Source organism: Girardinichthys multiradiatus, chromosome 8 (assembly GCF_021462225.1).
Source record: "Girardinichthys multiradiatus isolate DD_20200921_A chromosome 8, DD_fGirMul_XY1, whole genome shotgun sequence".
Lineage (NCBI taxonomy): Eukaryota > Metazoa > Chordata > Actinopteri > Cyprinodontiformes > Goodeidae > Girardinichthys > Girardinichthys multiradiatus.
Window position 1 is genome coordinate 8,140,776 of NC_061801.1, and position 23,554 is coordinate 8,164,329.

A 23,554-nucleotide genomic window follows, 5' to 3' on the forward strand; every position below is an offset into this window, starting at 1 on the left:
GCTGCATCTATGACAAAGTATTGTGTTGTATTAGAAAACAGCTATGCTTTTACAAATATGGAATGCTGTGACAAATGCACATAAAATGGCATTATTTTCAGAAACAAAAAAATGATAAAAATAGCTCCTGTCAATCCATGCAGAAAAGAGGATAAAATCAGTGATGAAGCAATACAAGCAGTTCTATGCATTATTCTGCTCGTAACACACGAGCACAGGGGTTTTAAAGCCCCTTCAACTGACAGCATGCCACAGATGGAGAGCCGCTACTTTTAAAACAACTGATTTATTTCAGCTCTGTCACATACTTCTACAGCTATTAGTGCTCCTGGCCATTAAAATCCCAAATATCTGCAGCTGGTGACCATGCACACAATGCTGTGCTTGAGTTTGAGAATAGAGTGTTAATTGGGGCTGGCTCTGGAAAGTGACCCTTTAGAAGTAATGTGTGTCGTCTGCAGCGTTCATGCCTGGAGAAATTTTCACTGCAGAGAACAGCACTCATTATTTTCTCACAAGAACGTTGTTAAGAAGAAAGCAGCTTCTCACCTCTGGTTTAGCAGGGCTGAAGGCGTAGGACTGATTGTTGACATTTAAGAGGACGTGTAGAGAAAAGCTTGTTTGAGTTCAGAACTTGCATATGTTGTCCTTTGCGAAAGACTTCTAAGATTAGCTGCTTGACCTGCTGTCGACCGAGTGTCACACAGGAGATGGAGCTGCAGCTGCTGTGTAAGAGGAGTGCTTACTTAACGGCTCAGCGCCCTTCATCTCTCGCAACCCTTTCCTTTTCAGTTCCCTGAAAATTTCATGTCCCCAAAGCATATAAATGTTAAGGGTCGCTGTGGACAATGTGGCAACCTGACAGATGGATGTCTCATCTGTTTGTGTGTAAGTGTGTGCCTTGAGGTGTTTGGAGCGAGGAGATTCAAAACTGGAAATACTTGGTAATGAAGAATGGAAGAAACCCTTAAAACACACACACATACACACACACACACACACACACACTCACACACACTTGTTTTGCTATATGTAGTGAGGACCATGTGTTGACTCCCATTGACTTCCATTGATTTTCAGTCATTTTCAACCCTTTCTATGCCCTAACCCTGACAATAACCCTAAACCTAACCATTACCAGTGCATGCCTAACCCTAACCTTAACCTAAAGTCAATTCATACCTTAGTCCTAAACCTAACCGTTAGCAAAATAGGTCGTGAGGACCAGCAAAATTTGGTACAAACGGTCCTCAATTTGATGGTGAAATCGGGAAAATGGTTCTCACTGTGATGCCAAGACAGGAACACACACACACACACACACACACACACACACACACACACACATACTGTCATTATGACTCAAATCTCCACAGTTGCAGCCTGGAACATTTGTAACTACAAATTAATAGATCACGAAAGCATCATCACTGTAGCAAAAGGTGAATTTGCATTTTTTTCAACAACACAGATAGATGTCACAGTGAGTGACTCTATTTTGAGTTACATTATTTGGACCCCATTAGACACACATGACACACACACACACACACACACACACACACACACACACACACATAAATATAACCATCGATACTATAAACACACACTTGTCCTTATAGTTCATGCTTAAAGGACTTTTATACAGCCATCATTTCTTTATACAGTGCAATATGTGTAAGAAAATTAACACTCACAGTGTGGTTCCCAATGAAATGAAAGAAATGGGATGTTTTAGAAATGCATTCTACATTATCTGTCTTCTCCAACAACCACAAAAATAATATATTCTATTCTAATTAGTACACTCATGAAGGCAGAACCATTATTGACTAGACCTCTGGTGTCTTGCAGCAACTTTATGTACACAGTACAGAACATAAACTGCTTGTACATGGCAGCACATCAATATCTCTCCTCTTTTTGCCCCATTACTCTCAGTTTGTCTCATACGCAGCAGTCACAGCTGCACTGATGCTATTACTGTAGAGCTGACTTGGACGGATCTCAGAATCAAACACCGATATAATCCAGTGTGGTGACGTCATTTCCCAATAACGTTAAGGACCATTAATTTCATGGTGATAGCAGTTTAAATTATTTCATCAAACAAAATATATTTAAGACATCTGAGGTAAAATGAGTATGACTCTCAAGGCTGACAGAAAATTAAGAGTCAGCCTAACCCAAATAATTATTGTTTTTCTGAATCTGGCTCCCCTGCACGGCCTTGATGGCTGGCTATCTTCAACTTCTCCTGGAAGTTATGTAAACATGACGCTCTGCTCCCTCTGCCCCCTCCCTTCCCTGAGGACATCTGTGGACCTGCTCAGAACTTTGTGGCCGGTTGATGAACATCATCAAGGACAATGGCCTCTGTGACAGTGCTTCATGGTCTTACTTGCACACACTCACTTGCACACACACACATGCTCAAGATAAACATATGCACCCCTCACACCACCTTCACCGTTCCCGGCATGATGTTGTTTTGTAAACTTGTTGTTTCTTTGTGCTGAGGTTTTTTGCAATCTCAAACTGTATCCTGCTAAGGATAAAGTGTGAAATATGATTTTGTCCCTCTACTTACCTAATGTGGCCTCTTTTCTCATCTAGCAAGGGCAGCGCCTGTGAGTGGGCAGCAAAGCCTCGGTGACCCGTCCCCCCCTTGTCTTGTCATGATGTATGTTTGGATGGATTGTACTGGAATTCTAATTTCCACTCGGGGATCAACAAAATATTTTTGAATTTGAATTTGACTTTGAATGAGGGATAACTGTGCCACTGTGACAATATGCATAATGGTATTAAATCTTTTAGGCACCCAGAGGCCGCTTGTAAAGATGTGTGAAAGGCCTTAAAATAAATGGATCTGTTATTGCAGTTAAAAAGGATCATACTTACAATTTTAGTAAAACAAAATCAACACTTAATTTAAGTACATATATTCAGTGAGAAAAACATCCCATAGGAAGAAACAATTCTTTAAAAAATTCTGTGCAGCATATATTGGCATCCAAAGAAATTCCTATAAAATGAATATAATATGAGCATTTTTTGAGATAACAAAAACCTTTAATTCATAGGAAATGACTGTGTATCTTTTTGACATAAAGATGCTATTCAAGTGAGACAGATGTCTGTTGATCAACATAATTCAGGAAGTGACTTAGCAACTTACCTAAACTTCCCCAAATCAACAGTAGCTGGAGTAAGTTAAAAGGAGGATGGGAAGGGAGGTAAAAAAATCTTCAAAGCTAACTGTTAGATAACTACAGCAAACGCTGGCATTTAGGAGTCACAAAGTCTCTATGGCAATTTATCTTCAATGGTTAGTTTTAAAGGGAGGTTCTGTAAATTTATTATCAGTACTACTTCCCTTATCTGTAGTAGAATTATGTCATGTCATTGTGAGTTTGTTGAAACTAAACTAAATAAATCCTCACAGTGGTCGTAGTCATTAGCAACAACTAAAGCTGAAAATGTTGATATGTGGGATACAGCACTATATTAGTGGATATTAAAAGTCTGCAATTTCACACTGTTAGGTGCTGTTTCAAGGCTCCCACAGTTTTTTTACATATAGAGTAGGTGGATGTGGAGACCTTTTTTCCTCCAAGCAGTTTCTTGTGTGACACCATGTATGCTGTTACGATCCTAAGGTGTTTGGGTTTTAATTTCTTTTGGGTTTGTATTTTAACCTGTTCTTTGCTGTTTATTTTGTTCTAACGGTCTTGCATAAGTTCATTTCCCTATGCCTATTATTATTAGGTGTTTTTCCTATTAGTTCATACTTTTGTGTTTCTATTGTACATCTGGACTAATTTCCTGATAGATTTCTGTTAGATACTTCCCTGGGTTTCTTTGTGTTTCTGATCAGCTCTGTTTTGGTTAATTAGTCTCTCTCCCTCAGCTTCCCTGCTTGCCTTCTGTCACAGCTGTTCCATATCTCCTCTGAAAGGATTATGATTATTGATTAATTAATATTCATCGAGAATTATAATTTAAAATTATAATTTGGAAAACATAAATGTCTTAACCAAAAATCATCACTTACGAATAGAAATAAGAGATGTCCTCTGGTGTTGTGATTATGGGCTCAAAGCTCTTTAATAATTATTAATTATTTACCAAAACCACAAATTGTCACTGTTTATTCAACCGCTTCACCGAAGCTGGGGATCTTCTACCTTGTTTTGACAGATAAATCACTCTTGCACGAAATAAACACAAACGCTTCTCTTAATTATATATATATATATGAAGATTTATTGAAGCCAAATAATCCTGATATACCATTATTCTGGTCCAAAAACCTTCACCAAACTAACAAGCACCGTTCTACACAAAGGGAATAACAATGACTACCTAACAATAATAATAAAAGAAAAATATATATATGCATTTAGTGTCTATGAAGATCAAACCAGCAGTTTATGGACGAAATATGTAATTTGGGTTAAATGGAAAGAAATCCTCCTGTCGTGTTGATGTCTCAATCGCAGCAATCAGCTGGTAAAATGGTGGGGCCACGCCCCTTTAGCCACAACCAGCTGATCGCCCCAAATCTTGACAAAGGGTCATAAAACTCTGAGGTGGGAACCTAGTGGAAAATCTCCAGCAATAAAGCTGGAACAAAGAGTGGTCGGGCGAGGCCCAGACCGCAGCTGCCTTGAATGAAAAACCGTTAAAAGTCCAACTTCTAACTCCTGGCTGATTTGGGATCAGCCGGACAAAACATTAACCACGCACAATTCAGCAGCGCTTGCGCAGCAAATAAAAATACAGCTCAACATAACATAATTCAATCAGTATTGCATGCAACAAGTTAATACCTGAGATTAACTACTGGTGATTCTAAATCACCTTAACTGCCTCATCCTGCCCAGACCTCTAAATGCACCTATCCAGTTTACTATGAAAAGAATGAAATTACTTTGACATTGATTGCTTCTCTCCACCGGTTGAGGATGGATCAGGTCTGAAGAAAAGGAGGGGAGGGGGATCACGCGTCCGTGATCGAATTAAGGAGAAAAAAAAAACGGTAACTTCTCATCCGTCCAGGAGGGGAAAAGATGACGAACCATTTCGTCGACTGAATCAACAAGGAGGGAAACTCATCTTCTTGGACATAGAACCTCTGTGGGTTTCACCCGAGTGTGGCGTGGTCTTCGATCGGCAAATAAATACTCTGATCTTCTTGTATCAGACAGATTTTCAGCTTTCAAGCTCTTCCAGGAATGGCCTTGTGAAGCAAAAGTTCGCCTGCGAGCTCTTGTCTCACCAGATCTGCGCTTCCGTTACGCTGTCCTGTGAGACAGGCGGGAAATGGCCCTGAAACTTCATCTCCTCTGGGTTTTACACTCTTGGTGACGTCAGACCTGTGACATCTGTTGAACTGCGTGTGTCAAAATGTGCGACCAAAATGGATGGCCCCAACATCCCCCCTAGGTTCGAAGGGTGTGATTAATCACAGTCTTTGAAGCTACTGGGTCCATCCATCATAGGAGCTGAAACTCAATGATCCATGATCCGTGAAGAAGCAAAAATAAAAAACAAAAATACTGTCCCTGTGTTCCTCTTGGCAGGAACAGGAGTTGACAGTTCAGTTTGTTTCTCAAAGACCTATGACTGGGCAGGACAAGGTTAGCCTGGGCAGGACTAAACTCTGACTAACTCATACCTGTCTATGTCATTCAATGAGAAAAATACAAAAACAATACATTCCCATCATCACATTCTTTTTGGTCATCAGCTCTGGTAACCCTGAGACAAAGTGAAACAATAATAAACAGAAAGAAGGAAAAACAAGATAACCAAATAATGGGGTCATAGCTTAGTCGTCCAATTCCAGTCAGGCACGGGAATCCGCCTGTGGCATTGGTAAAGGTAGCGCTATGAACCAAGGGAAAATAAATGTGAAGGAGTCAATCCTGGTTTGTAACCAACTATGCAGTGTGTTATCTTAACAAAACCAACGTTTAACATGAGTTTAGGTTTAAACACATTAGCTCTTTCGAATGATGATGGGATTTAACATAACTCCTGTTTCTGAGACATTTTAGATCTGAAAAAGGAGAGGAAAGAAAAGTAATATAATAATAATGGAACTGCACTACCTATCAGCCAGGTGTGTTTGTGGAGGTTGCAAGGAATCTGCTGTGGTGGACTTTAGGATTTTCTCTACTAAATCCAGCAGAACTAGGCAAGTAGGTATCCATGCCTCGGTGAGACCGCCTACAGATGAAACAACCTCTCTTAATAAGACTTTGCATGAAATCTCTGGCAGCATGTGTGTCCATTAAATCATTCTTAATCACTTCTGTGAGGGTCTGCAGTGCATGCAGAGGGTTAATGGAAAAGTAGCGTGCAACCTGCAGTTTAACACTGTGTATACCTGCAAGGTAGTGATATTTTTAACAGTTCCTGTTGGAGAAAGTTATTAGTGGTTAGTGCATGTTAGTGTGAGTTGTGACACATGCATCTATCTAAACTGATCCTACGCACTGGTCTCTCCTTTCCCGGACATGGAGACAAGCTCTGTTCTTGGGGAGGAGACTTCGATGTAGAACTTCTGGTTCAGCAAAAGAGCAGCAGCTGGGATAACGGTGTCATTTGGTGCTGACTGAATGAAGCTGCATGTCACAGTTAGGAGGAATTTGTTACCTCCTGCTAATTTTGGAGCTGGTTCGACCCAGTTGGTCTGAAGGTGGAACCAAAGTAATGTAACGCCCCTTCGCTGAAGCGGAGGTTGACCGATTGGCTGGGATTGTTGAAAGTGGCAGCAGGTTAAGCATCCTTGGATGTAGACCTGAGTGTTGTGAGACGTTGGAGGTCAGTACGTCATCTGTTGGAGGGTGTGGAGTGTGGCTTTGTAGCTCCTATGGCCCCCTACAGGAGAGTAATGGCCGTAGGATAATGTGACCCCCCTTTGGTCTGTGGGACCAATGCTGAAAGCATGGGAGAGCTGTTTGATGCCAATCTGCGCACTGGAGGTGCACACTCTGGCTGTCTTAAGAAGAGGGCGGGGTCTGTCTGCTAAAAGCATTGTGTGGCTGTGTTGTGCCTCAGTTAAAAGAGGATCTTCTTGGCACAAGCGGTCATACAGCTCTCTACCAGTTGATAACTGCCCTAGCCAGAATGCTAGAAGCATTTCTGGTATGAACATGATTTCCAGGTGTACACCTTCCACCACTTTGGGGTTGCAAGTTTTCACACCTAGGTTCTTTAAAGAGCAAAGAAATGATGCATGTCTGCAGGGAGGAGTTTTCTGGGTGGCTGGGTGCAGCTGTGTCACAGAGGTCCCTATGTCTGGCACCGACAAGGGCCTGAGAGGTTCTTTGGGCTCCTCTAAGCTGGCAACCTGGTTTGTTACCAAGGATGGTTTACTGCTTGCACCCAGTGGTGTTTGCACCTCCGCCTGGACCCAGAGTTGGTCCAAGGGGCAGTCAATGAGTGGGGCCAGCCTGTCCAGCAGGTCCTGGCCACCAACAAAAAGCTCTGTGTTCAATGTGAACATATAGATGGGGTGCACCAGAGTCATGTCTTTGAGTGTGATGTTCATCTCCACCCAGCTGGTGATGCTTACATCACAAGCTTCAGCCTGAAATGGTTTACTGAGGGAGAGCATGGCTCTACTCACCTCCTCAAACAAGACCGAGAACATCAGGCTGATCTCTGATCCTGTTTTAAAATGGAACCTCAGTTTGACCTGTCCTCCTATACTAGTGAGATAGTATACGTAACCTGTATGGTTTCATGAAGGTTGTGGAGGAACAGAGATTTAAAAGCATGTTCCTCCTCTATGCCAGGAGCATTGGATGAACTCCAAGCCCTACAAATGACCCAGCCAGAGCACCGGGCATGCAGTATCATGTGTTTTACTGAGACATGGCTGCAGAATCATGTCCCCGACTCCAGCGTCTCTCTGCCGGGCTTTTTAACCATACGAGCAGACAGAGACTTAAAGAGGAGCGGCAAATGTAAAGGAGGTGGACTGGCAGTATTTGTGAACAACAGATGGTGTCATCCAGGACATGTTACTGTGAAGTGTCAACTCTTCAGTCCAGATATTGAACTGTTGGCAGTAAGTTTTCGTCCATATTATTTACCCAGAGAGTTCACCAGTGTTATTTTGGCAACAGTTTACGTTCCACCTTCCGCTGTTGCCGACACTGCATGTGATGCCATCAGCTCAGTTGTTGCTAAGCTACAGACACAAAACCCCAATGCTTTTGTGGCAATTTCTGGTGATTTTAACCATGCTTCACTCTCTGCTACACTTCCAACGTTTCAACAGTTTGTCAGCTGCTCTACCAGAGAAAACAAAACATTGGATTTGTTTTATGCAAATGTCAAGGACTCATACATCTCTACAGCAAGACCTCCGCTAGGCAAATCAGATCACAGTCTTGTTTTTCTCTGCTCGAAATATAAGCCCCTTGTTCAGAGGCAACCTGTAATAAAGAGGACTGTGAGAAAATGGTCACAGGAAGCTGAAGAAGCTCTGCAAGGTTGCTTTGAGGCTACAGACTGGGACGCACTGTGCCAGCCACATGGAGAGGACATCAATGCCATGACTGAGTGTGTAACCGACTATATAAACTTCTGTGTGGATAACATCATCCCCACCAGAACTGTGAGATGCTTCCCCAATAACAAACCTTGGATCACCAGTGACCTGAAGGACCTGCTTAACAAGAAAAAAAGAGCCTTCAGAGAGGGAGACAGAGAATTATTGAGGAGTTTACAGAAGCAACTTAAAGTCAAGATAAGAGACAGCATGGAGGTGTACAAGAAGAAGCTGGAGAGCAAGCTCCAGCAAAACAATATCAGAGATGTATGGACAGGGATGAAGAAGATCACAGGCTTCAAGCAGAAGGATGATCAGACCGATGGATGTCTGGACAGAGCCAATGAACTGAACGAAGCTCAGCATCCTCCTCTTCTGCTCACAGCCAAACAGACATTCCACCCTCCTTTGACCCACAGGACCCACAGCTGTACAGTAACACTTCACATTTTTTATCTTCCACCTCAGCCCTAGACCCTTCTGCTTCTACATGTTTGCCATCAACCATATCAGAAGATGCTGATGCTTCCTTTGCTTCCCCCTTCCACCTGTGTGTCTCAAGAAGTCAGGTGAAGAGACAACTGGAGAGACTGAATAGGAATAAGGCTGCAGGTCCAGATCATGTCAGCCCTAGAGTCCTGAAGGCCTGTGCAGAGCAGCTCTGTGGGATTCTGCAGCACCTCTTTAACCTTAGCCTGGCCCAGAAGAAGGTTCCAATGTTGTGGAAGACCTCCTGTCTTGTTCCGGTACCAAAGAAAACTCACCCATCAGTCCTCAATGACTATAGACCTGTTGCCCTGACATCTCACATCATGAAGGTCCTAGAGAGACTCCTGTTGGCCCACCTGAGTAAGCAAACAGTAAACCATCAGGATCCCCTTCAGTTTGCTTATCGCTGTGGAGTTGGAGTTGAAGATGCCATCATACACCTGCTTCAACAAACCCACTGTCATCTGGACAAAGCCAGCAGCACTGTGAGGATCATGTTCTTTGATTTCTCCAGTGCATTTAATACAATCCAACCTGATTTGCTTTGTCAGAAACTCCAGAAGACTCAGGTGGATGCCTCAACAATCTCCTGGATTAAAGACTACCTGACAAACAGACCACAGTTTGTGAGACTGAAGGGTTGTGTGTCTAACCAGGTATTCAGCAGCACAGGAGCACCACAGGGGACTGTACTCTCACCATTCCTTTTCACTCTGTACACCTCAGACTTCAAGTACAAGACAGACTCCTGTCATCTGCAGAAATACTCGGATGATTCTGCAGTCGTGGGGTGGATCAGAGATGGACAAGAAGCTGAGTACATGATGGTGGTGGACTGCTTTGTGGCATGGTGTGGAAACAATCATCTCATGTTGAACGTGACTAAAACAAAGGAGATGATTGTAGATTTTAAGAGAAACAGGAATAAGTCAAACACTATTTCTATCATGGGAGAAGAAGTGGAGGTGGTGGAGGAGTATAAATACCTCGGTGTTCACCTGGACAACAGACTAGAGTGGAGATGCAACTGTGAAGCCATCTACAAGAAGGGACAGAGCAGACTGTACTTCTTGAGGAAGCTTAGGTCATTTGGTGTTTGCAGCAAGATGCTGCATATCTTCTATAAGTCTGTTGTGGAAAGTGTGATCTCTTCTACCATCATCTCCTGGGGAAGCAGCATCAGAACCAGGGACTTAAAAAAGCTCAACAAGCAGATAAAAAAGGCTGGCTCTGTTCTGGGGACTCCTCTGGAACCTCTGGAGATCATTGTGGAAAGACGGATTCTTCATAAAATGAAGAACATTATGGAGAACTCTGAGCATCCTCTTCATGAGACTGTCCTACAGCAACAGAGTGTTTTCAGTCAGAGGCTTCTTCAGATCTGCTGTAAGACGGAGCACTACAGGAGATCCTTCCTGCCCACAGCCATCAGCATCTACAACGGCTCTTTGAAGAAACCTACATAATATGAGCTATAACAACATTTAATTTCCCTTTGGGATTAATAAAGTATTTTTGAATTGAATTTGAATTGAATTACCACCTTGGAAGTAAGCAGCTCTCAGGCGCTGGTCATACTCTCTGGGTGCTTCGCTTTTGTTTTGCTAGACAACAAAAGCACCAAGTGTTGTGGAGGCCCGGTCCGTGTACACAGAATATTCTTCCCTTAAAGCTTCGCAGAGGGTTGAGTAATGGTCTCGGACTGCAGGGGGCAGGCTCTCCATGAAAACATGGACGCTCCTGGATGTTGTCTTCCAGATGAGCTTCAATTTTTCTTGTGCTGATGGGCAGCACAGATCTAAAAGGCAGCGTCCGACTTCCCTAAGATAATCATCAATGTTTGATTCCTCATTATTAGGGTCAAAACACTCTATGCCTTGGGCAAGAGACTCAAGTTGGCGTGTGCACGATCCACTCTCAGGGATTGGTGCTGGCCCATCTGAGTCATCAACTGAAGGTTCATTCCTGCTGCATCCCCCGTGTGTCAGGGCATCACGCTTCACCCTTGGGTAAGGAAAATGTTACCGATAACTTCACAAAAATTAACTTTAAAAAACTCAGAAATATTCCTGTAAGGATTTTTCTAAGCATTTTTACCAGGGGTGCCAATAATTGTGAAAGGCTTTGTAGAATCCTTTGTAATAAAAGAATACGATTTTGGCTGAGTTAGACAATATTACCAAGCAGTTTAAGTGTAATTTTTTCAAAATGTTTTACTTTTTTGTACATTGTTTTGTCATAATCCTGCTGTTTCAGTTGTTTTTGAGTTTTATTTCTGGCCTCTGTATTTTTTTATTTTCTTGTTGGTTATATTCTCTTAGTGTTCCCATTTTCTAGTTAATCACTTTGTCTACTCATTTCTTAATTTATTTTTGTTTCGATATGTTTTATTTCTTGCTGTATTTTCTCCCTACTGTGATTCTCCTTCTGCTTATTTTGTCTTCTCTCCATCAGTTCACTCTGCCATGATTAGTCTCGGCTGTTTGCCATCACCACCTGATTACCTCCACCTGTTTTTGCCTTGTTTTTTCCACACATTCCTCTGTATTTAAACTCTCTGGTTTTCATCTCTTGCCACTGGTTAGCTCCGTGTCTGTTGTTTCCAGTTTCCTCGTCCATGCGCAATATCCTGTTCCTTCCGTGCAGTGCTGTAAGTTTTGAACCTTGTGTTTTTTACATTATTGTTTCACTTCACCTCTGGCTTCCATTGTATCGTACTACAAACCAAACATGACAATTTTAGATGTACTACAGCTCTACTACAAATTGTCATTCACAAACATTCTTCCTAAACTATATTGTATTTTTAAATAAAGAGATTTTATGTTTGGCTTTGTGCTGATGGAGTTTCATGAGATTTTATTCCAACCATTGTATTAATAAAAGAGCTTAGTTCAGAGAACTAAGGTTGACTAAACGGGCTGACATCAAAGAGGCCTGCACTGACAGATGTCTGGTTACATGCCACATCAGCATGTCAGGTGCTCTGTTAAACCCTGTAAACTGTGGCTTATTTGATGTGAAGAGGATCCCCTGAGCAAAGCTGGTCACTTGAAACTGATGCTTGACCATTTTAAGCAACAGATTGCTACATCATTATCATAAATACAAATAACTCATGTAATTTAACCCTTCCATTTAACCTGTTCTTTCTGTTTGTTAGCTATTTGCAATGGTAACATTTTTAGATGAAGATTTATAGCTTAAGCTATCTCAATGAAAAATCTGTACAGCACCAGGTTTACATATCCTACAATATGAACAAAATCTAATTAAAAATGTGAAACAAATGTGCACTGTTTTGTGGAAAATTGAGCCCTGTTATTTAAATGAGGTATTTATTTACTTAAAAGGGTGTATTTGTTGAAACCTGGGAGTTTCATGTATTGTTTTTACCTGCTGCTAACACTTACTCACCACTAGATGCCGCCAAGATCCCCTGGTGTGGAGGGTAACAGGTGTGCCGCATTTCCATCACCTGGAGGAGTATAAGAAGGTGGAGCTGTCAGCACTCCAGTGTCTGAGTGTTAACCTCTATGGGAACTTCTATGGCCAAGCCTTGTATTCTCAGTCCAGACTTTATGTTCAAAGTCTTACCTTTTTTGTGCTCCTTCCTCAGGAATCCTCAAGTCCTAGTTTCACACTTTGGGACCTTCACCTCTGGCTCAAAGTCCTCAGTTTTGGATCTTGCCTCAGCCTAAGTACTCAAACCTCAAAAGAAACCTAGTTTGGTTCAATCTCCAGCTGACAGCTTAAAACCAATTCCTCCAGACAAGTGAAACCTGGTCACCCTCCACCGATTGTTCACCCAAGTCTCACCAGGTAAATTCATCACAAGTTTATTGATACGGATATCCCATTGCCTATAATCACCAGAGTCTATGCAGAAGTACTCACCGTCATCCTGGATAATTTACCGGCTCCTCAGCAGTGTCAACTCAGTTCTCCCAGGTTCTCCATCATTCCTCCACGCCAACCTCTATTCATCAAAAACAGAAAGCTCAGATCTTGCTTCAATTCCCAGTACCCCATTTGTCTACAGAGAACGTACCTGTCCTCCTTTCCCGTACAGTGCTGTGCTTCCAGTCCTGGCTCCAGTCCAACTTCCATTACCTATCAAATAAACTTGTTAAACTTTTCTCCTGCCTCCTGAGTGTCTTTCTGCAAGTGGGTCAAATCTGTGAAGAAAACTATGATGGAACACTCAGGTCAATCTGACCCAGCAGAGACACTCAGGAGGACTTTAGCCGAACACAGCCTCCAGATACAATCACACGGATCCACACTTCATACCCCACTGGAACAACAACGACATTCCAGTCAACAATTAGATCAAATGGCCTCACTCCTGCAACACGCCCTGAATATCTGGACATCCCAGTCACCAGAGGGAGCCGCTGAGTCACCTGCTTCACCTCCAGTGTCAGAACAACTTCCGTACTCCCGTGACGTCACCTCCCCAAACCCGGAAAAATTATCCGGTGAGATCAGTAGTTGTGGAGGATTCTTGTTACAATGTTCATTGGTGTTTAACCATTCCCCTCAGTTGTTCCCCCTTGACAATGCTAAAATTGCATTCATTATAGGATTGTTAACTGGAAAAGCGCTTCGTTGGGCAGAAGCCAGATTTACAGACTGTCGTCAATTTGGTTGTTCTTTTGATGAGTTTATTCAAGAATTCAAACAAACTTTCATTTTAGAATTAGATCAAACGAGTGTGGCCCATCGCCTCATGGCGCTAAGACAAGGAAAAAGACCTGTGTCAGAATTTTCCATTGAATTTCGTACTTTGGCAGCAGCATGTGGCTGGAACTCCTATGCCCTTAAATCAGCCTTTTTCCATTCTTTAGATGAACACTTGAAGGATGAATTAGCTTTGGTTTAAGAACCCAAGACTTTAAATGACTATATCACCCTGGCCACACAAATGGACAATCGAATAAGAGAAAGAAAGCATTCTAGAAAGGAACAGTTTGTTGATAAAACCCGTCCATCAGTCCCATCACAATCAACATGCCCACAGATGAGTGTAAAATCCCTTCAACCAGAACCCATGCAGTTGGGGCGCACCCGGTTAACTCCGGAAGAAAAACAGCACCGCAGGCAGCCAAACCAGTGTTTATATTGTGGTTCTCCACATCACTTTGTGATAGCTTGTCCAGTTCGGCCAAAAGAGAGGGTCCGCCACCTTTAAAGGGGGAGATGGTGGACCAAAAAATTAACAAAGAAAAAAACCCTAGACTGACCTTGTCAGCAACCCTCCTACTTCATCAAGATCAGTTAAACCTTTCTGCTCTCATAGACTCTGGGTGCGAACAAAACTTAATTGACTTGTCTTAATTGGCTTGTACAACAAGCTAAAATAGCAGTAGAACCCCTGGATCCACCCCATCAAGTCCTTGCTCTTGATGGGAAAACCCTCAACCAAGTAACTCATCGCACTTTACCTGTAGAACTAATCATTTCTGGAAATCACTGTGAAAAAAAACAGCCCTTTTTGTCTTTCCCATTTATCAAAGTTCTCTGGTTTTAGGTTTTCCCTGGTTATACAAACACAACCCCCATCTAAACTGGTCTGAGGGTCGAATTGAAGCCTGGTCCACTCATTGTTTATCTGTTTGTTTACAGTCAGCCACCCCTTCCATTTCCAATCCAGTCGATTCAGTGGAGACCGAGCCATCAGATCTGTCACAAGTTCCCGAGGAATATCTGGACTTAAAACAAGTATTCAGTAAATCTAAAGCCACATCATTTCCACCCCATCGCCCATATGACTGTGCTATTGACCTTCTTCCTGGGGCACCACTTTCATCAAGCCGTCTTTACAGTATTTCACGTCCAGGCAGGCAAACGATGGAAAAATACATCTCTGAGTATCTTGCAGCAAGAATAATCCGTCAGTCATCCTCTCAGTTAGGGGCAGGAATTTCTTCGTGAGTAAGAAGGATGGATCTTTTCGTCCATGTATTGATTACAGAGGACTACATCAGATCACAGTGAAAAATAAATATCCTTTACCTCTGTTGACTTCCGCATTTGAACCAGTCCAAGATGCCACCATATTCACAAAACTAGATCTCTGCAATGCCTACCATCTGGTCCGGATACGTCACGGAGATGAATGGAAGACACCTTTTAAGACCCCCCTCTGCCATTTTGAGTACCTGGTGATGCCATTTGGGCTAGGCAACGCTCCAGCAGTTTTCCAAGCATTGGTGAACAATGTGTTAAGAGATTTCTTAAACATATTTGTTTTTGTGTATCTTGATGACACCCTAATTTATTCTAAAAACATCACTGAACACTGCCACATCCACCTAGAACTTCAATGCCTTCTAGAAAACAGACTCTTTGTTAAAGCAGAGAAATGCAAGTTCCACAAACCATCTGTCACCTTTCTTGGCTTCATATTAGAGGGTGGGCAGGTTCGCACTGATCCAGAAAAAATCAAGGCAGTGCTCGAATGGCCCACTCCGGATACATGCAAACAGCTTCGGCGCTTTCTTGGATTCGCAAACTTCTACAGACGCTTTATAAGGAACTTCAGTCAGGTCGCAGCACCTCTAACTGCCCTCACATCAACCAAATAACTATTCAAATGGACTCCAGAATCCGACACAGCCTTTTCTCGTCTAAAAGAAGGCTTCTTCCAGGCATCCATTCTAGCTCATCCTGATTCCACCAAACGGTTCACTTTAGAAGTGGATGCTTCAAACACTGGAGTAGGGGCAGTTTTGTCACAATGTTTTGATTTGGATTGCAAGCTTCACCCATGTGCTTTTTTTTCCCCCGCAGACTGTCCCAAGCTGAGCGTAACTACGATGTTGGGGACCATGAACTCCTAGCTATTTAGCTGGTCTTGGAGGAGTGGCACCACTGGCTGGAGGGTGCAGTTCACCCGGTGCTGGTATGGACCGACCATAAAAACCTTGCTTATATCCAATCAGCCAAACGTTTAAACTCCCGTCAAGCTTGCTGGTCTATGTTCTTCTCCCGGTTTAACCTATCTATTTCATACAGACCTGGAGATAAGAATGTGAACCCCGATGCATTGTCTCTTCAGTATTCACCAGACGACTCAGGTAAACAACCAACCACTATACTTCCCCCAGTTGCATAGTTGGTTTCCCTTACTTAGGAGATTGAGAATATTGTCAACCAAGCCCTACAATCTGAAACCGACCCCGGTACCAGTCCACCTAACCGCACCTATGTCCCCACGGCAGTCCGCTCAAAACTCATCCACTGGTTTCATTCATCAAAGTTTTCTGCCCATCCTGGCACTAGTCAAACCATCGCCCTCATCTCACGAAGGTTTTGGTGGCCTTCCGTACATAAGGATGTTAATTAGTATGCCTGCAATAAATCCACTAACCAACCCCCAGCAGGTTTGCTCCAACCTCTCAGCATCCCTGAAAGACCTTGGTCCCACATCGCTTTGGATTTTGTCACCAGCCTTCCAGGTTCTCAAGGTATGACTACCATCCTAACCATTATTGACCATTTCTCCAAATCCTGTCACCTTGTGCCTCTCAGAAAACTCCCTTCGGCTCTCCAAACGGCCCAGCTGTTGGTCTAGCACGTTTTTTGTCTGCACGGCATACCTAAAGAAATCCTCTCTGATCGTGGCTCACAGTTTACTTCACAAGTGTGGAAACACTTTTGTGCAGCACTTGATGCCAAGGTATCACTGACGTCAGGTTATCACCCACAATCCAGTGGTCAAACTGAATGCATGAACCAAGAACTTGACTCAACCCTCAGATGCTTTACATCAGACAACCCTTCAGACTGGAACAAATATTTACCCTGGGTCAAATATGCTCACAATCCCCACATCTCTTCTTCCACTGGATTTTCACCTTTTGAAATCTCTCTAGGTTACCAGCCTCCCTTATTTCCTACTGACAAAAAGGACATTGCAGTTACCTCAGTTAATCATCACATCCGCCATTGTAAACGGGTCTGGCAATTGACTGTCCGAGCTCTCCACCGCATCAGTACAAAATATATGCAGACAGAAAACGTTCACCAGCCCCTCAGTATTTACCTGGACAGAAGGTTTGGTTTTCCTCCAAAGACATCCCCTTGAGATCCATGTCCCGAACATTATCACCCAGATACATAGGTTCTTATCAGATTGAGTCCATAATGAGTCCCACTTCTGTCCGCCTCCATCTTCCTACCAGCCTCCACATTCATCCTACTTTTCATGTCTCCCAATGAAAATCTGTCTTCACCAGCACTTTGTTTGTTTTTACTTGCTGCTAACACTTACTCACCACTAGATGCTGCCAAGATCCCCTGGTGTGGAGGGTAACAGGTGTGCCCCATTTCTATCACCTGGAGGAGTATAAGAAGGTGGAGCTGTCAGCACTCCAGTGCCTGAGTGTTAACCTGTGTGGAAACTTCTATGGCCAAGCCTTGTATTCTCAGTCCAGACTTTATGTTCAAAGTCTTACCAATTTTGTATAGTGCACACAGTATGCCTTGGGATGAAGGGTGTATAATTCACTATGCTATATTCATTGTGTAGAATGGATAATGCTACAATTGTAGTAAAGTCACTTGTTTTATTTTTTTATTTTTTTATATTTAAGGATTGGTTGAGCCATTGCTCTATATGCAGTCAATGAGTGCTGCCAAGTTGTCAAATAATTGTCCTTTTTAATAATAATCTTGTTGAAGTCACTGAAGCATTTGTTATCTTCAGGTGAATCTTCAGGTGACAAAGTGTCTGCATAGCCTATTATGACATAAAATAATCTTGGTATCTGGTACTTGCTATGAGCACTTACAGTAATTTCCAAGCAGTGGTGTATATGTTCAGGTGTGATGCTCATGCTGTATACTTTTCCAAAAAATAATGGAATCCTGGCTTCGCTGGAGATCTAATTGTGCTACATTCAATGAGTGGAAGGGTGTTGCTGAAGGATTATATCCTTCAAGCAGCATATATTCCTACTCACTAAAAACACAAGGGTGTCACATAGTTTGATGCAGTAATAATCAGACATAATCTTTTTAGAAGTATAACGTCCTAGTCTAAACAGCATGATAGCATAAACAGCATAAAGTCTGAGAATGTGATGAAAACGAGAAAAGGTTTTTTCTTTGTTTAAAAGTAATTTTTTTTATTTATTGAGAAACTCAAACCTAGGTAAGGGTCACAAATGTAGGGCCAAGTAACAACCAGGACAAAAGTAATTTTTAATATCACTAAGCTGTAGAATTCATTAAAATAACTTTCACCTTGAATTCAAGCAGATCTGAAAATTCTACAGCATGAGCGTCTTATTTCAGAAACACTACACACGCAGAAGATATTCACCACTGCTGCCGAGTTCACACAGTTTCTATTAAACTGTCATCACAATGACAAGTTTATAACATTACTTAATTTCATGCTTGCCCTGCAGACTGTCTGTACAGATGTAGATTCGCTCATCTCATTAGGTTGATGCTTGAAGTGGTTCCAACAGGAGGGCTGGCTGACCTATTTTCTTATTCAGCTGATAATTATTTGACTAGTTGGGGGCCCTTATAGATTGTGAAAAGAGCATTAATAAATTTTTTTCATAAGTAACTAGAAAAAAAATTTAAAAAGTGACAATGAGGCCCACAACAAAAATATTTTTTTCTGTTCTGACAATGTGGCACACTGTAAATTTTACACAGTTTCTACCAATTCACATAAAATACACAAAATCGGGTGTGGATCATAACCGACACACATACTTCACAGATGTGGTAAAAGTTTTGCTTTTGGAAATGTGTTCTCGTGGCTGGAAATAACAAATACCACCTAAAGAAAAACAAGTTGCAGAACATATTTGCCGAACATAATTGTTGGAAGTGTGTCAAGAAACAAATTCATGGATAAAACTATGCAGTAAACGTGACTCAAAAACCGTTCTCCTAACATAAACCATATTGGCTTTTCAAATTATTTTGCTTTCCCTCACTGTCATTAGTGTAAAACTGATTGTATCCACTTTAAGGTCAAATCAATATAATTTAAAGTGAAGGGTCCTTTTTCGTGATGTTTATGAGCCTCAGTATCTCTGCAGGCGCACTGAAGTAGGTTTCCTGCCACCAAGACCACCGCCAGCCTGTTACTAACTTTAATACAAATGGACATGCAAATAAACATACACACCGTTATATCCTCTGACTCTCTCATACACACAAACACAGGGTTTGCTGAGCATTGACCTGTCACATGTAATTAGCAAACTGGAGAAAAGCATTGCAAATGGATGTGAATTAACAGACAACTGTGCGACTTTAATTTCATGTGACTGCATGGGCTTTCCAAGCGCTCTGGGGCTATTTGTCCAACACATACAATAACACAAGTTATATGGCTCACAACAGAAAAACACATTGTGTGAGTGAGTGAATGTTTGGCTGCTGCAGGGAAGAAAACTCCAACTGACTGCGTAATCCTTCGGTATTTTCAGTAATGCCAAGATGCTTCCCTGCCCCAAACAGGCTTGACTTTTATTTCCATATTCATGTTTTTAAGAAATATATGCTGGCATATGTTAATAGATATTTATGTATTCCTTAGTAAATAATTCTATGCTCAACTACAGCCCTGTGAAATCATATTTGCTCCTTAGCAGATTTCTTCTATTTTAATGCTTGTGTCACTTGTAAATGTTTCGGATCATGAAACTAATTTTAATATCAGACAAAGATAACCTGGGTAAATACAAACTGCAATTTTCTAATGATGATTTCATTTATTAAGGAAAACAGCTGTCCCAGCCACTCTGGCTTGACACGGCAAAGCATTTGCCCCGTTTGCTGTATCATGATTTAATTGTGATTAACCACATTTTTGGACAGCTGAGTTCAGCTGATGTGTCCAGTAACAAACAAAGTCATTGACATCTATCAGTCTGGAAAAGGCTACAATGCCATTTCTAAGGTTTTGGGACTTCACTGAACCACAGTGAGAGCCATTATTGACAAAAGAAAAACAAAACAGAACAGTAATGAAGCTTCCCAGGAAGCCTACCAAAATAGCTCCATCTCAAAGTCTACATGCCTTAACATATTACAGTTAAGCACTGATCAAGGCTCTTTTGAAAGGGTTTGCAGGGGAAAGCCTTCTTTCTCATTAAGAAAAATACTCTCCTTTGGGTATGACTCAAAACAGGCAGAAATAATCCTTTGAAAGTAGTCAGAAAGGCATAGGTGAGGCAGCACATATTCTAAGACTATTGGTTGTGGCACACTGGAAAGCTTGATAGACCTGAAATGAGGTGAGTCATCTCAGAAAAGCCAGTAGGCAACCTCATCCACAAAAGCAAACCCCCAGTTATTTATGGTACACAGAACATTCCCCATAGAGTCCAAACACTCCCATCTGAATTAGACAGAAACATTTCAGCACAAGCTCATTATTCAACCCCACTGTTCCCCTCATCCATCCCCCACTCATTTCCTCACACAGTCCCCACAGCTATCACTTCTCAAACTGTCAGAAATCTCATCATTTCCACCGACTTTATTTACCGGCCTCTCCACACAGGCTTCAATCTTCTCAAACCCTTCAGCCATTCACCCTCACTTGTCCATCTGTTCACACTCTCTCGCCTCCCCCATTTGTTTTCCCTTCCTGGACCTAGATTTGTCAGACTCATAAGGAAGCAGCTTATGGAGCTTTGCTTTACTAGGACGTATTACCACCTACTTTATTTCCCCTATGATGGGGATCCATGGCCCTTGATCACACATGCATAAGTGCACACAAGTGCAGTTTTGATGACTGTGTAAAACCCAGTATAGATACATAAGCATAATCTAATCCATTAATCCCGTCATGGATGGCTGAATGTTTTACGTCGGAGTTGAAATAACTACCCCACCTCCATGTTGGAGGTGGCAGGACATCAAAACATAAGACACCAAAAGACTCAAAGGTTTTCAGAATATATGCTTATATAAGTTAAGGGAAAGGGAGCAAATACATCAGAGTTTTGGAGGACACCATGGCTCTGGGTCAATTTGCCTCTTCACCAATTTATCATTTAATTTAAAGCTGTTGACTTTTATAAACTCATCTTTGAATCTCTACTATGTGGGGTTCCCTTACAAAAAATGTATGAGTCTTTTCAAATTAAGTGAACACCCATGGCTCCTCTTAGTTACATCAGTTAGATGGGATTAAAGTTTTAACTGATAAAAATTCAGACTTTGGGAATCCTCCCACAGTTAAATGCTCCTGAGCTCTCTTCTCTTGTCATGTTTTTACAGTAATAATAGTCTATAGGTTTGGCTTTCGAAATGCAAAATCCATTTTCTTCCACTTTTCTGAGTTTGTTTCCTCCCAAACATATTTTTTTTATTATCTGCATTTACTTGTTTCATAAGCATGCTGCTTTCAGTATTGTACACATTTAATTAAATATACAAATTAATTTCTCAGCTTGATCTGGAAAAAGTTGCCATTATTCTCATCACAGCTGATTTTGAGGTATATATGACATATTAAGTGAAATAACATTGCATTTATGAACATTCTCTTTGGATGCTAGGGTTATAAATGTATAGTAAGTCTACAGATTGCTGGTCTGTCAAGATTTATGGTGAGCTGTGTTCTTTAACGTAAGAGCCATGTAGGGAAATCCATGTAGTCCCTCACCATACTCTTACTTCCTGCCATCAGTTTTTCTCTACATTAACAGTACGTAAAACCAGAATATCGTAAGAGGAGTACATGTGATGGCAGCAGCTTATCTGTGCAGTGTTTTCACTCCGCCATCTGTGTGTTTCTAGAAGGCAGGTTCGATTTGAATGGTGTTTGCTAGGAGAGTTACAATGTATATGCAGATAGTTATGTGGATGAAAGCTGTTGAAACAACCATCTGTTTATGTCCTGCTTTTCAAATGTGTCCATTTGAAGATTTATTTTTTGTTTACAAATTATATCTGTTTCAGATGCTAATATTTTGCTATGCTAAGATACTTTAAAAAAATAATTGCCATCTGTCATAAATCACCTTACAGTAGCTATTGTGTTTTCAACATATTTAGACATGTGGATATTTGATATCTGTTTTAAGAATACTCAAAAATTCAGATTATGTAAATAAACACAAAACAATTAAAGGAAAGAAGTCTTGACATTTTCTCTAAAATGCAACAAAATTGTAATTTCTGGAGAGGAATAAATAAGAATACTTCATCCGATTAAGGGGTCAGTTCCTTCTGTCTATGGAAACGATTGATGCAGCAAAGCGGCAAGCTGCAAATAACTCTAAAATGATGACAAACTTTATATTAGACATGAATTTATTGTGTGTTGATATGATGTCCTGGCTATTGTTATGATAGCAGTAGCATCGTGCCTTCTGCTGATGTTAGTGCTGTGTGCTGCTTTTACATCGAGGACATAACCGTATTGCGTGTTTTGAATTTTATTATTATTACAAAAACAATTTTGCATAATGTGTGCCATTTTTATCTTGTTTCTGCACCATTACATAATTGTATCTCTGTTATCAAACTACAAAAATGGCCGAACGGGGTGGAGTGGAACACTCTTTGACCTGGATGGGGGCGGGGTGTGAAGGGCCTCAATAGCATTTAAAGGGACCGCACCTCAGAACAGGGGTAAAAGAGGAGCCTGAGGAGCTACAATAACAAGGAATTTAGACAGAATCGTTGCAGTTCCACTTTATATAGACCACAGCTGAATGATTTAAATGTGAAAAGGTAGCATGAAAAGGATATATGCTTTTGCATGATATATCCTCTTTAAGTTAGAATAAAAAGCATTCAGTTGAAAGGCTACTCAAGTACTGAGTACTTGAGTAGTATTGTTAAATCTCACTCTAGTCTGATTGATCTGTGGAAACTATTATTATCATACAGAAAAAAATATAAAAGTATGTGCAATTTCTGGCAGTCAGAATGATAAGATACAAAATTAGTTAAAATGAATAAAAATACATCAGACCATTAAACTATGGTACCCCATCTTCAGCCCCAACCACGACTATGGCACAGTTTGGGAAATAATAATTGTTTCAAGTTTCCTGGTCGTACGAAGTGCGTGCACATGCATAAAAGCAATATTGAACTTGTTTGAGCCCAACTGACAGATAAATACAATATTTTTTTTAAACATGTTGCTCGTGTGCCTAATGCAGCCCTGGTCAACTGCCCATGTGGCTCAACATCCAAAACCACCACTGTTCAATCATGCAAAATTTTCTTTCTTTTAAAATCCATGCATTCCTATTAATTTGCTTAATTTAATACATGAAGTATCAAAACATTTGGATTCAAATGTATGCAATGAAAGTACTTGACCCTGAGTAAGGTGTCATTTCACTGTTCTCTTAAAAACCTTTGAATAACAATCTTGGGATGGTTGATCCTCAAAGTGCTGGTGGTGTTATGTGACAGAATCTTTGCCCAAAATATTAAGTCATGCAGGGGGACAGATCCACACAAGTAGCTGCACAGAAATTGTAT

General features: G+C 41.3%; 1 protein-coding gene and 1 long non-coding RNA gene across 7 annotated transcripts in view; one reads left to right on the top strand and one right to left on the bottom strand.

Moving 5' to 3' along the window:
- Nucleotides 1-23,554, bottom strand: part of rph3aa (rabphilin 3A homolog (mouse), a) — a 70,177-nt gene that overhangs the window by 35,542 nt on the left and 11,081 nt on the right. The window contains exons 2-5 of one of the 6 annotated variants that reach the window (XM_047373124.1): nucleotides 13,113-13,174; nucleotides 12,959-13,040; nucleotides 12,659-12,772; nucleotides 12,479-12,539 (exon numbers count right to left, since the gene is read on the bottom strand). The exons of 2 other annotated variants lie outside the window; for them this stretch is intronic. Coding sequence is in view for 1 of the 4 variants with exons in the window: in XM_047373119.1 (XP_047229075.1) it covers nucleotides 550-593 (44 nt within the window). In the remaining 3 variants the exon portion in view is untranslated. Of the gene's footprint in view, nucleotides 1-549; nucleotides 681-12,478; nucleotides 12,540-12,658; nucleotides 12,798-12,958; nucleotides 13,041-13,112; nucleotides 13,175-23,554 lie in introns of those variants that run through there. 3 more of the 6 variants (XM_047373123.1, XM_047373121.1, XM_047373119.1) reach the window with 3 other exon arrangements.
- LOC124872788 lies at nucleotides 11,360-12,801 on the top strand. Its single transcript, XR_007039358.1, has 3 exons — nucleotides 11,360-11,711; nucleotides 12,485-12,557; nucleotides 12,681-12,801. It is a non-coding gene; the product is annotated as an uncharacterized LOC124872788 (long non-coding RNA).